General features: G+C 33.1%; 1 protein-coding gene across 3 annotated transcripts in view; it reads left to right on the forward strand.

The window, feature by feature from the left end:
• CSMD3 (CUB and Sushi multiple domains 3) overlaps window positions 1-13,158 on the forward strand; it is a 1,246,722-nt gene that overhangs the window by 844,631 nt on the left and 388,933 nt on the right. For all 3 annotated transcript variants that reach the window (XM_066265798.1, XM_066265799.1, XM_066265800.1), the window contains 2 exons: window positions 787-1,002; window positions 2,568-2,756. In XM_066265798.1, coding sequence (XP_066121895.1) covers window positions 787-1,002; window positions 2,568-2,756 — 405 coding nt within the window. The remainder of the gene's footprint in view (window positions 1-786; window positions 1,003-2,567; window positions 2,757-13,158) is intronic.

The raw sequence follows: 13,158 nt of genomic DNA on the forward strand, positions 1-13,158 counted from the left end.
ATTTAGTTAAAGAATTCAGACCCCCAAAAATATGCTATATGACTCCATTATATAAACTATAGAAATATTTATATAATGCAGTAAAATTTGCCTATTGTTAGAAGTTAAATAGTTACTTTTAGCAAACTGAAAGAACAGAAAAGTTGAATGAAGGAAGCTCTGGGTGTTGGTAATGTGTCTGTTGATTAAGGTCCATTTTACAAAGGTGTGTTCAGTTTGTGAAAATTTAATGAACATTTTTCAGTATATTATGTACATAGGTTGAAGTGAGTATATTATATGCACAGGTTCACGTGTGTGAAAAATAAATGGAGAGACATTCTATTCATTTAACAACTAGCTCCTCCCTGTGCCTGCTTTATATTTCTCTTCTAGAATTAAGCATCTGTGGCAGTGGGTACATGTGGTGCTATGTTGTTTGAGTGGTTTGCAGAAGGAATTGTGGAGGTATAGAAAATGTTTGCCAGAAAGCTACATTTCTATTATCATTAAAGAATGTAATTTTTCCTTGAAATTTTCAGGAAACTTGCATCTCAGGCATTGATTTTTAAATTTTTTTCAAGCAGCTTTTAAGATATGAATAACTATATCTTTCAAAAGAATGCCGATAAAAAAAAGATCGTATGATACAATACATTTGGAATATTTTATATCAGTTACTCTTGTTTTCAGAGAAATAAGTTACAAGGAGAGTCTTGGTTTTTGTTAGTTTGGTAACTCTTGTTAATTGTTTTGGTAACTCTGGGCTTTACTGATACACTTTAATTTTTCTCTTTTTCTTAATAGGTGTGCAGTTCAACTTTCACACCTTTCATTTGGAAGACCATCACGATTACTTACTGATCACAGAGAACGGTAGTTTTACCCAACCATTGGCACGCCTGACTGGTTCCGACCTTCCTTCAACAATCAATGCTGGTCTCTATGGAAATTTCAGGGCTCAGTTGCGCTTTATTTCAGATTTTTCAATATCATATGAAGGATTCAATATTACATTTTCTGGTAAGATAATAGACAAATAAAAAGTTATTTTGGTAACAACAAAAATCAGGTTTTTTAAAAAGGGTGAACATATCATAATTTATCTATAACAAAACAAAGAAAGTACAATAACAGAAAAGAGGAAAAAAGCAGCAAAAAATAGTTGTCAGTTGATGTTAAGGAAAGTCTGAAATACCTTGAAGAAATAAATTAATTTGCTAAAAAATCCAGTAAATTACATGGTTACATTTTTAAATATTTACACTCCTATAGAATTCTAAAAAAGAATAAAATAGTGAAAATACCTAGTAAACTCAACTTAAAAATAATATGTGAAATAGGCCATTGATATTCTAGTTTTCTGTGTCTTAAAAAAGACATAGTTTACTGGCCAAGATTCAGATAAACTTAATTTATTCATTTAGAACTACATGATCAATAAATAAATTAATGTGGTTATTCCTTTATTTTAGAATAAAATTATTTGTAGACAACATTATGACTTGGATTACAGAAATCAAAATTTAAAAGACCAAAGTGAATAACAAATGTTTTCATCAATTAGATTTCTACTGTCTAGTTGAATGGAATTGAGAATCAAACTGTTATTTCTTAATATAGAAACAATAAGTAAATCTTATACCAACTTGCTAATATTAAAATTGTAATATTATAAATACATATAAAATCATACAAATGCTAACCTTTTTCTTCAACTATTATTCTAGTATTTGTATAAAGATACTTGTCTTATTATATAATTTAGGTATTCTATAATGAATAGTAAATAAGCATACACAATTTTAAGCTATAATGTTGATAGTATATACAAATAAATTGTTTTTAACAATGCAGTAATAGCTCATTAACATAAAACATTTTCTCTTGTCCTCCATTGCAATTACATACTAAGTGTGTGCTCTGGGAATGTTTTTAAATAAACTACTTCTTTTCAAGATGGTATATAAATTGTAATATTGTTGTTCAATTATCTCCACTTTCTCATACTCTGAAGAGTGTTTAGCTGTTCATTTGCATGATATTCATTCACTGCTTCTGTAATATAACAATTTTCAGTATGTGGGAACTGCAGTCTTACATAAACCCAGCATCTGAAGTCAGGTGTTTTTCAGAATATGGATTCATTGGATTTCTTGTATACTACTAGAGGCATAAGACTAAAATCATTAGGTAAAATGCATTCCAAAAGTGCAAATAATTTCACTTAAAATGTTTTTTTTGTGTTTGAAAATATGCATCTATTATGTCAATAAGTCAAAAATGTTTAAAATGCATTTGTTTTTAATGCAGAAGAAATAATGAGATAAATAGCTACATTTTCTCTTGATTACTCAGAAGGTGACATTTTATCATCAATATTAAATTCTCCCCCCCAAAAAATTCATTGTTATTAGATCTTTTATAAATAAGAAAATTATGTGTACCATTTGCATTTTCCCATAATTACACTTAAAGTCACTTTAATATATGACTAAACCCTGAAAGCATCCAGTTTGCAAAGTGTAATAATATACCTCAAAAGTGACTATCATTGTTTTTGTCCTCCCCTCCACCTAAATTTACAGAATATAACCTTGAACCTTGTGAAGATCCTGGAATTCCTCAATATGGTAACCGCTTTGGGTTCAACTTTGGAGTTGGTGATACTTTGACCTTCTCATGCTCATCAGGTTATCGGCTGGAAGGGACATCAGAGATCATTTGTCTTGGTGGTGGCCGACGAGTGTGGAGTGCACCTCTGCCAAGGTGTGTGGGTACGTGGTCAGCTGCTTTCATTTGCTTGTATGTGTAGTCACTGTTCATGGAGTTGCATGGTTATACACTCTTTGTTTTTTATAATCAGTTCAATTTATTTATTGTATTCTAGTTATTTTAATTTTTTTTTCACTTGGCAATCTGGTGTACTTCAATTAACTTCTCAACTGCTCCATATAAGCAACCATGCTTCTAAATTTGTTTTGAAACAGTGGGTATAAGGAATGAATCGATAGAAGATAGATGATAGATAGATAAATAGATAGATAGATAGATAGATAGATAGATAGATAATAGATAGATGATGGATGGATAGATAGATAATAGATAGATATAGATAGATAGATAGATAGATAGATAGATAGATAGATAATAGATAGGTAATAGGTGATAGATGATAGGTAGATTGATAGAGAGATGAAAGAATAATATTTAGAGACCTTACAAAAAATTACATTCTTGTATTCTATTGATAGGTGATTTTTTCATGACATCTGACTGAAATTTTGACAATATTTTATAACTTAAAATTAACATCCATGAAGATGATTGCAAGAAAAAATTGTGCTAAATAGTAGATAATTTAAGGGTGATCAAAGTGTGTATTGACTCAATGTATGCTATATAATTATTTTACTATTTAGATTAAGATGGCAACTCATTTCATGTTGTAAGATAAAGAATAGCAATAATTAAAGTATTGAAAGTTGGGAGTCACCACTTTGACCTTTGCAAATGAATGTTTTGATTGATAAAAAGAAGAAAAAATACTATAGAGAAAACAAGGGACTTTTGTTTATTATGACTTAAGTCATTTTCTATTTAAATTAGAAAGGGAGACTAGAATTTCTTCAGGTTATTATCCCTTCAGTCATTTTTAGTACTTATTTTTATGATAGAACAAGATGCAAATGGTAATTTTAAAATTATTTCATAAAGCTATTAAAACTCTCAAAAGTATATAATTTACAATTAGTAAATTTAATTGTGCATCACAGATCTGTAAGTTATAATATGCTACAAAATTAGGAAAATTGATCTGTGGTTCAAGACCTTGTCCTTTTCATTGGAGGCCTCAGATGAAAATGAGAAGGAAGATGTAATACCTCATGTCAGTGGTTTTCAATCTTGTTACACTTGGGGACTGGTGACCTAGCTGGCTGGAAACAGAAACACACAATGGAAGAAATTTTATCTTACCACATATAACAGTGCAACATGGAACAAGCTGTTGTTCGATTTCCGATCTCCTTATGTATGATGCATTGAATACTACATAAGTTTGTCCAACTGCTTTTTGCCTATTGTACATAATTTGTAAATGCTCTGCACAGTAAAAAAGGTTTTCAAATGAGCCTACAATTTACAAAGATATATAAGACAACCTCGGTAGCATTTGTATCAGTGATACAGGCTGGTAAGTGGCAATCACCCTGAATCTAAGCAAATTTGACTAAGATCATTGGGTCTACTATCTTCATCCAGTATTAGGGTGCTTAACTCTTTTGCAGACTGGCATGACATTTCTGACAGACTGACACCAGTCTCCGATCAGCAGTTGAAAAACACTGCCTCATGTGCCTTAGTCAATATATATTGTCTACTTCCTGTGGATCACCAAATCAAGTCAGAAAATGACCTTCCAGTTTAATATGGTTCCAAATGTTTTTATAGTGATGATTTTGTTTTCACAGCCCTGATGGGTTGTATAACAGATAAATTGATATATAACAAGTGAAATTTCTTTTCAAAATCACAGGCTTTTTATAACAATGGCACAGGCAACCACAGAACCTAGATGCTGGGAAGTGATGATCAGTCACATTCTCAAAACACTTTTTCCAAGAAGCTGTGTAGGGTGCACTTCTTATGGGTTTGTGGTTGTTGTGTTTTGCTATTGTTTTTGTTTACCCATGCTATTGCCAAACTTTGAATTCCTTTCCTTACCTAAATTACCCCCATTTCTATTTTTGTTTAATATGAATATTTTCAAAGGCCAGTTAATGAGAACCTTGGGAATATCCAGGTGAGGGCTGCAGAGTGTCTGGGTTTATAACCAGGTCATTTGATATTGAATTCCTTCACTTTTCTAAACTTCATTTTCTCATCTGCAGAGTGGTTACAACAAATAGTACCTAGGACATTGCTATGAGTTAGTTATGAGGATTAAAAGAGGTGAGTCATGCCAATCAGACTCCTAGTACGATCCCTGGATATAGGAAAGATTCAGAATTTTATCCTATTATATTCCTATTGTTTAGAGTATAGTCTGCAGTCTACTTAGCCCATCAATCTAGTTTATAAAACCAATTTTAGGAAGGAATGAATTGCATTTCATAAAACACTAACATTTATGAGGTTCTAGTAGGCTCTTTCAGATACAGTTATCTCATTGAATCTTTACTACAATCCTGTTATTATTTGCCTCATTTTTCTTCAGAAGAACCTGAGCCTCAGAGTTAAATAACTTGTCCAAAAGCATCAAGGTTATAAGTGGTAGAACCATAATATGTATACCGTCTTTCTCATTCCAAAACCAATTTATTTTTTTCCCCATCAAATGATTTTATCTCAAAAGGTCCAGGGAAAGGTGAATCTCGAAGGACTCTCAGTCATACAGACTCATAAAGAAATTAATATTTTTTCTTCCAAGTATCAGGCTGTTACACAGGCTGAAAATAAATTATTGTACTTATATTTTTAAAGTTTCATCCATGTTTACATTTTAATAAGTAGATTTATGAAAATTTGACTTTGCAAAAATGGTAACTTCAACTTAGTTTTATTTTATTAAAGTATTTTTTTGGCAGTAAATTCATTTGTGCCTAAGTTTTAATGGGGAGGACGAAATAAAATCACCCTGGGGACAAATTTAGAAAGCTCAGTTATTGCCATGAAAATTTTCCCTCCATTTCAAATTAGCTGTGCTTCCTTTTAAGCTTATGAAATTCACAGTTAAGTTTACTGGCCTTAATAAATTTCACTGTAGGTATGTATACATTTAAGTTACAAGATGGGGGAAAATATTTCTTCAAATAAATTGACATTTCAAAAATTTTACTTCTCAGCCCTCGACCATTAGCTCAATCAATTAATACATTCCCAAAACAAACCATCGAGGAGGTTTTAACTTTATTTTTATTATAAAACTAATACTAACATTTACTAAAATTACTTATGTGCACATAGTTATATAAGAAGGTGTCTGACACAGTCAACTGATAAAACTAACTTTGAAAACTTACTTTTTGGACTATTTTGTTTATGTTTGTTTAATTTTGATTCTATATTTAGTTTATAGTTTAGTTTAGTTGGTGCCTTTCAGTTTTTGTTGGTAGAATTTGGTGAAAATTTATGTTAACTCTGGACATTAGCTGTGTAATAAGTAACATTTTCATTTAAGCAATTTCTTAAATAACCTTTGTATTTATGTTTTAAGGTGATATTTTAAAATATAATAAATTATAGTAAAACCATATCATGGTCTTTATAATCTATGAAGAATTATATTCTGTAGTGTCTCATTCCCCAAATCCACCAATGCTGTTAATGTATGTTTAGCATAACTGTCTGAAAATAATAGGTCTATATAAATCATGCAAGGTTGCACACAAAATTAGGGGCAAGACCATAACGGGCACAATACTTTGAGTCCCAAGTTTGTGCTTGGTTCACAACAACACACCTCCCTCTTTAACCCGAGGCTTCAAAAAGTTAGGAGGAAATATGCCCTTAATTATAGTTAATACATGGCTTCAGAGAACTCCTTATGCTGTCCTCTTTTAATTGGAGGAAACTTCGTCAACCGTGACAGATGTATCCGGGGTTCCATTAGTGCTAGGACATGTGTAGAGGCAGGAGAAGAATCTTGACAGAAATCAAAAGCAAACACCCACTCAGAAGCAGGGATTTTTCCCTCCAAGCATTGACCTCCACTGCAGGCTCATAGTTCATATTTACATGCCGGCCTTAACTAAGCTGTGTGACCTTTGGAAAGTTGTTCAGATCTCTTCCCTGCAAAGTATACCTCGAATGTAAAAAGCGAATAATCACATCTATGATGCAAGATAGCTTGTAGCTCGAACGCAATGAAAGACATGTAAATCACCCAGTGCATTCCTCAGCCCAAGCCACTTGCTGAACAACCCTCCTTCCCTTTCCTTCTGCTTGGAACTCTGCACCACCATCCTGTCAATTCTCCTAAGTGCCATGACTGATTGCTGTGAGAAGTGGCTTTCACAGACCAGCCGCAGAGGAAAGAGAGGAGGGGGTGAAATAGTTTCAGTGTGCTATCAGCAGCTAAGTACTCCACACATACAATCTCATTTACTTCGTCGTGATCTAGATAAAAGTTTTACATTAAAAATAATCTATTAAGTTTTACATTTTGGGGAAGATAAAAAAAGAACAGATAAAATGATATTTTAGTTAAAATATTTTATATTTAAGTGATTGTGCTGGAGAGTACGTTCCTAAGGAAATTGATATCTGGCCATTTCTTAAGTAGCAACCAATGTCCAAAAGCAGCAACAATTAAAGTTTATGAAAGCTGATTACTTTGAAAATGAGAAACACTACCCTATTTTAGGTCAAGCAGTAAGCCCTTGGTTTATTTATTTACTTATTAGTTTTGTGTGTATGTGAAGTTCACATTAAAAAAACCATTGGCAGCCTGACCTGTGGTGGCATAGTGGATAAAGCATCAACCTGGAAATGCTGAGGTTGCCGGTTTAAAATCCTGGGCTTGCCTAGTCAAGGCACATATGAGAATTGATGCTTCCTGCTCCTCCCCCCTTCTCTCTCTCTCTCTCTCTCCCCTCTCTATAATGAATAAATAAAATCTTTAAAAAAAACCCACTGGCATTTCCATTGTCATGTTTCTAATCAAGAAAAAAACTTGTATGCCTTCACTCAGCCTCCAGTAATACAAGGAACCAAGCCAGGGCATGTTGTGCATAAATAAGGAACTAATAAAAGAACATATTTTGCAAAGTAGATTAGTAAGTTAAATATTAGTAATGATTTGTTTTTAGGTAGGAGTCCACACATTTTGAAGTCATTTTAAAAACATCAATTCATTCATTCTCACAATCCACCATTTAACACATCTACTTCTAGATCTGATTTTATATGATATAATTTTTTCATCTGACCTTGGACAAGAAGCAATATCTTACTTTAAAAATGAAAAAAAAATTATAACTCAACATTGCATCTACATATTTTCTCACCTTTATTACTTTTTAGACGATCTACGCTGAGCATTACTTATTAGGTTTAAAAGTGAACGATTTTCTTTAATTTTTAAATTCTTCCATTGATTTGAGAGAGAGAGAGAGAGTGGAAGGAAGGGAAGAGGGAGAGTGAGAGAGAGAAGTATCAACTTGTTGTTTACTTAATTGTTCCATTTAGTTGTGGACTCACTGGTTGTTTCTTGTATATTTCCTGATCAGGGGTTGAACCTACAACCTTGGCATGCTGGGAAATGTTCTATCTATTGAGTCACCCTGGCTGGGCCAAAAATGAATGTTAATAGGGGAAATGAAGTGCAGCATATATGGGAACTCTATCAGGAGTTGTCAAACTTTTTATAAAAACCGCCCACTTTTGCAGTGCTGGTCAACTTGGTCCCTACCGCCCACTAGTGGGTGTTCCAACTTTCATAGTGGGCCAATCGCAGCACCATTTGGTTGCTCTGCTACCACCCACCATGAAAGCTGGAACACCCACTAGTGGGCGGTAGGGACTAGGTTGACCAGCACTGCAAAAGTGGGCGGTTTTATAAAAAGTTTGATGACCCCTGCAAAATGAAAAAAAATTATTAAAATGTTTTTTAAAAAATAAAGGAAGAAAAAAAGAGTGCCTGATAGACATGGAGTATCTAGAAGGTAAAGAACCAATGGACATGTTTTATTTAATGGAACTTCATTGAAAACTGTGAGCCTAAATTATTTTCATTAATTTGGGACTTATAAACAAGTAGATTTATGGAGAGTGTTTTATAATGTAATTGGCCCATTAGTAAATAAGCTTCTAAACTTTTTTGTGCTGTAACTGACAAGTGAATACATGATGTTTTGGGAGGTGGAGACAGTATCTTAATTATCTTAGTGCCTATCATGTGTCTGTCATAAACTGGCATATCATAGGGGCTCATTCTGAGCATAAGATAGTATGAAGTCAATTCTCTATGTGATCCTCGTGAACCCAGTTAATCAGAACAGAGCTATGCACAGAATGATTCACTAACAAGGATACGGAACTTTCATTGAAATGATTTTGTGTTACTTGTGTCTCAAATATTTGGAACAATTCTTTAAAAATTTTTATATTGACAAAATAGCAAACTACAAATACACTTTATACTCCATATATGTTCTCTGATTAAATTTTGTTGCAAGCCAAAATTTGCCTGCTTGTTGGAACAGAGTTAGTGTTTGGGTTACATAAGGAGCACAGACTGCTTTATTGGCTATAATTATATAATGGAAAAAAAGTAGACTATCCAAGGGTCATGAGCTTGCAGCAATTACCATAGTGAGGGTCCCACACCAGAAAGAATCATGAAAGTAGCAAAGAAACCTGCTTTCTGTAAGATCTATGCATGACCACTTCCTGGTCTTCTGGAGAATATGTCCAAGTTCAGAAATACTCACCACATACTCTTCTTTCCTGTGTGTCTAACGCACTTGACCTAGGTACACCCGGAAACAGGCTGGAAAGAAAGGGAAGTTGTTGGAGCTGGAGGTAGTGTTTTAAAGAAAACTGTAATAACCTTGAAGGCATGCAATACATCAACTTTGTCATTAGAGAAACTAATGTTGGGTTTTAACCTAATATGTCATCACTAAATTCAAAGTGGACTGGTCTCTAGCATGTATTAGAGTCAGAAAAGAATATTTTGCCTGATGTAATAATAAAAGCTAATATTTGCTGTGTGTTTACAATATGCCATGGTATGCTCTTATGAGGTTGGAATGAGGACACCGAGGCACAGGAAGGTGGTGTAATTTTCCCACGGAGATATATTAACAAAATTAGTAAGTGAAATAGGTTAGCTGGGGAGCAAATGTTTGCTATATGCTAATATGAGCCATAAAGAATAAAAGCATTAAATAAACTGGTGTTTTCCTGATATTTCTGTACATATCCCCAGACTGATTCTTGTTTATAATAGTGACATCTGTGACTCCCAGGAAAGACTAGTTAACTGGAGGAGATAATTAAATGTTATTAGCACTTGTAAGTGAATTAGTCTCAGGAGAGGGTAAGATTAAATTGAAGTTGGAATAGATCAACAGTACCTACAAGCCTTTTGAAACTGGGAGGAAAGGTCATTGTTACATTAGGCAAAAAAGGTTTTAAAATGACTACTTCAACCCTATGCATTTATAAAGTTCATATGTCTATTTTTGTATTCAGTGTATATACACTTTTTTTCCCATTTCAGTTTCATAATATTAAACATAATAGCAAAAGATACATATGTCATTAGTACAGAAGTTGATTTCAATAAATAGTTTTATTGTTTGTCATCTGGTAATGCACATAGCTAAGATATACTAAGTGTACTGAGCTTTGAAAACAGACAAGAGAACATTGGAATAGACTAGAACTAACCAATAGTAACAGTGCATCGTACTAAGGAACCAATCAGTCCTCAGTTCAGTGCCACTAATGGGATAGGTTGTGGTGAGTCAAGGAGAGTGAGAATGACTGTGACCTTTCTGCCTAGTCAAGGCATCTACCTCCAGTCAAGGGTATGAAATACAATACATTTTACTTTCTTCATTGTTATTTCTGTGGTTAGCTATGTTCTCTTCGGTTCAAGTTTACCAATCTCACACCCAGCTCCTTCACTGCAGAATAAAGCAGCTGAAGTCATCCTCCTTTGTTTATTATGCCAAGATAGTTGCCATGGAAATAATACAATGTTGTAAATAAGAATCATAAGTTAAATCTGGAATCAAGAAGGGATGTATGTGCCACGTATGAGAAAGTGTGTTTATTTAAATAAATAATAGCCTTGGCAATCATAAAAACTGTCAAGGTAAATTATTGAGAAATCACAGAGAAAAATGAACATAGAGCTTTTGAAAGTTATTTGCAGAATTTAAATATTGCCCTTCAAGCAAGAGTTATTTTATTTGTTTGTTTGCTTATTTGTTTGTTTGTAAAGGAATTAGGAGATTATTAACGTATCCACAAGGTAAGTTTCTGGCTATGAGCTAGTTATCTATGTCTCTAAATTATACCAAGTATTCTCTTTGTAGCTGTCTTCAAACTCTGGTTCAGTTATTGGTATGCTTAATGTGTAGGTCACATTTTTCTGTTCATGTGTTTTAATCAGTCTACAAAGACTATGCTTCAAAAGGTGATGGATAGTTTTTTATTTCATCCATTTTACTATGCCTTCCTGAATTTGCACCTGCTGATATTTATTATCCTTGGCTACAGAATTCTGCAGGCATAAAATATTAACCTTTTCCTACCATGTAAATTGAGATTGGAACTGAATCTGATCAGTATTCTCTAAAAGAAATCCTGGCTTGCCCTGGCCGGATAGCTAAGTTTGTTAGAGCACCTTCCTGATACACAGTGGTTGCTGGTTTGATCCCAAGTCAGAATACATAGATGTTTCTGTCTGATTCTCTCTTTCTCCCGTCCTCCCTCTCTAAAATCAACAAATGCATTTTAAAAATATATTTTAAAAAATCCTGGATTTTTTTTTTGTATTGGAAAACTTTGATTCTTTTTTTTTCCCAGAAATTCTTCTGGATTTTGAATAGTGTAAAATAATTCCACACTCTTTTAACCACGGTGTTTAAAACCACTTGGTGTCATTTACATGTAAGACACTGTACAAGTGCTCCACCAACTTATCTGTCAAAGGAAAACTGGATTATAGCTCTTCTACTTGGAAAATCTGTAGAAAATCTCCTCTGATTATATATGATCTAGGTTTCTTATGCCAACTTATGCCAATTTTTTTTTAATTTGTCTAATACATGTTCATTCAATGTTTGCTCCATTATAGCTTATTTATTTAAAAGGCATTCTGACTTCTTCCTTCTAAATGATGACAAATAAAAACTACCTAGTAAATTTTATGTAACAACAAACCCTTCACTGTTTTATTAAGATCATCATCTCTCCTACCCACCTCCAAACCCAAGCACTCTCTCCCAGGAAACAAGATCTCTGAAATAGTCAACTCTGATCACTAATGACGCTGGTATTACCCTTGGGTGTGTCGGATTAAAACAAAATGCTGAGATCCACCAATGAAGAGAATAATGTTATAGGGAGGTTCCTTATAGTTCATATCTCCCTGTGACCTTGGGAAACATTAACATACCATTATAGGTTTTTGTCTCAGGTGCAATTTCAAAGTTATCATCATTGTCTTTATTATGTTTTTTTTCTTTTTTTAGTATTTTTTTGATCCCCTCCCCTGAAACATACTCATTTGATTATATTTTATTTATTGATCTCACAACATATTTATCATAAACATAAAAACAAATGTACAAAAGAAGTACTTAAAGAAAATAAATCAGGAATATAGACAACATGCAAATTGCTATGGCTTTATGAGCAGCAAGGGATCTGTGAATTGTCGGTGAGTCAAAACCAAATACTCCAGATACGGAAATCATATTTTAAGAATTTCCAACCATTTATAAAATAGCTAAATGGAGAGAGAGATGAGTAATATCACATTCTCAAATGCTTCTTATATACATGGCATCGTGCCTAATAGTATAAGGTTTTTCTCTCATTTCCCCTTTCAATAATTGCACTAGGTAATTAATTCTTTCACTTTTCCATATGGAAAAAACAAGGTACAGAAAAGTGAAAGTGACTCGCATTGAGTGTCACAGCTAATAAGTAGAGGTTTTTATATCTTCCAAATCTCATACTACATATTCTTCATTTCACTCTATGTTTATTTGGATTTTTCTAGTGTTGCCATAATGACAAATAATTGTGCAACATGATATTTTGAGCATTATATTGCCATTCTATAAGGATTTTTTAAAAATTTCCTTTAGGGGGAAATGAGAGTAGTTTGGGGACTAAAAAGAAAATTATGTAATTTTCAAAAGAATCTTTTCTTGAATTTAATTTTTCAGGATCAGTAGGTCAATGATACTTAAATCACTCCAAAATTTTGAAGACTTTTAAGAAACAAGTTTTAAGTGTTATCCAGAGCAATGCTAATAATAAAAAAAGTCCAGGAATCAAATTTCAATGGTTATTGTGATATTATCTAGTCAGGGTTAGAATTACCCTTTTCTTTGTACATGAATGATGGTATAACATTGAACACTTTCAAAAACTTTGATGTCTACTGCTTGTGATTTTTTGTTCTTGGGAATATGTGCCCCTCATTCAAAA

This window comes from Saccopteryx bilineata, chromosome 3 (genome assembly GCF_036850765.1).
Source record: "Saccopteryx bilineata isolate mSacBil1 chromosome 3, mSacBil1_pri_phased_curated, whole genome shotgun sequence".
Taxonomy (NCBI): Eukaryota; Metazoa; Chordata; class Mammalia; order Chiroptera; family Emballonuridae; genus Saccopteryx; species Saccopteryx bilineata.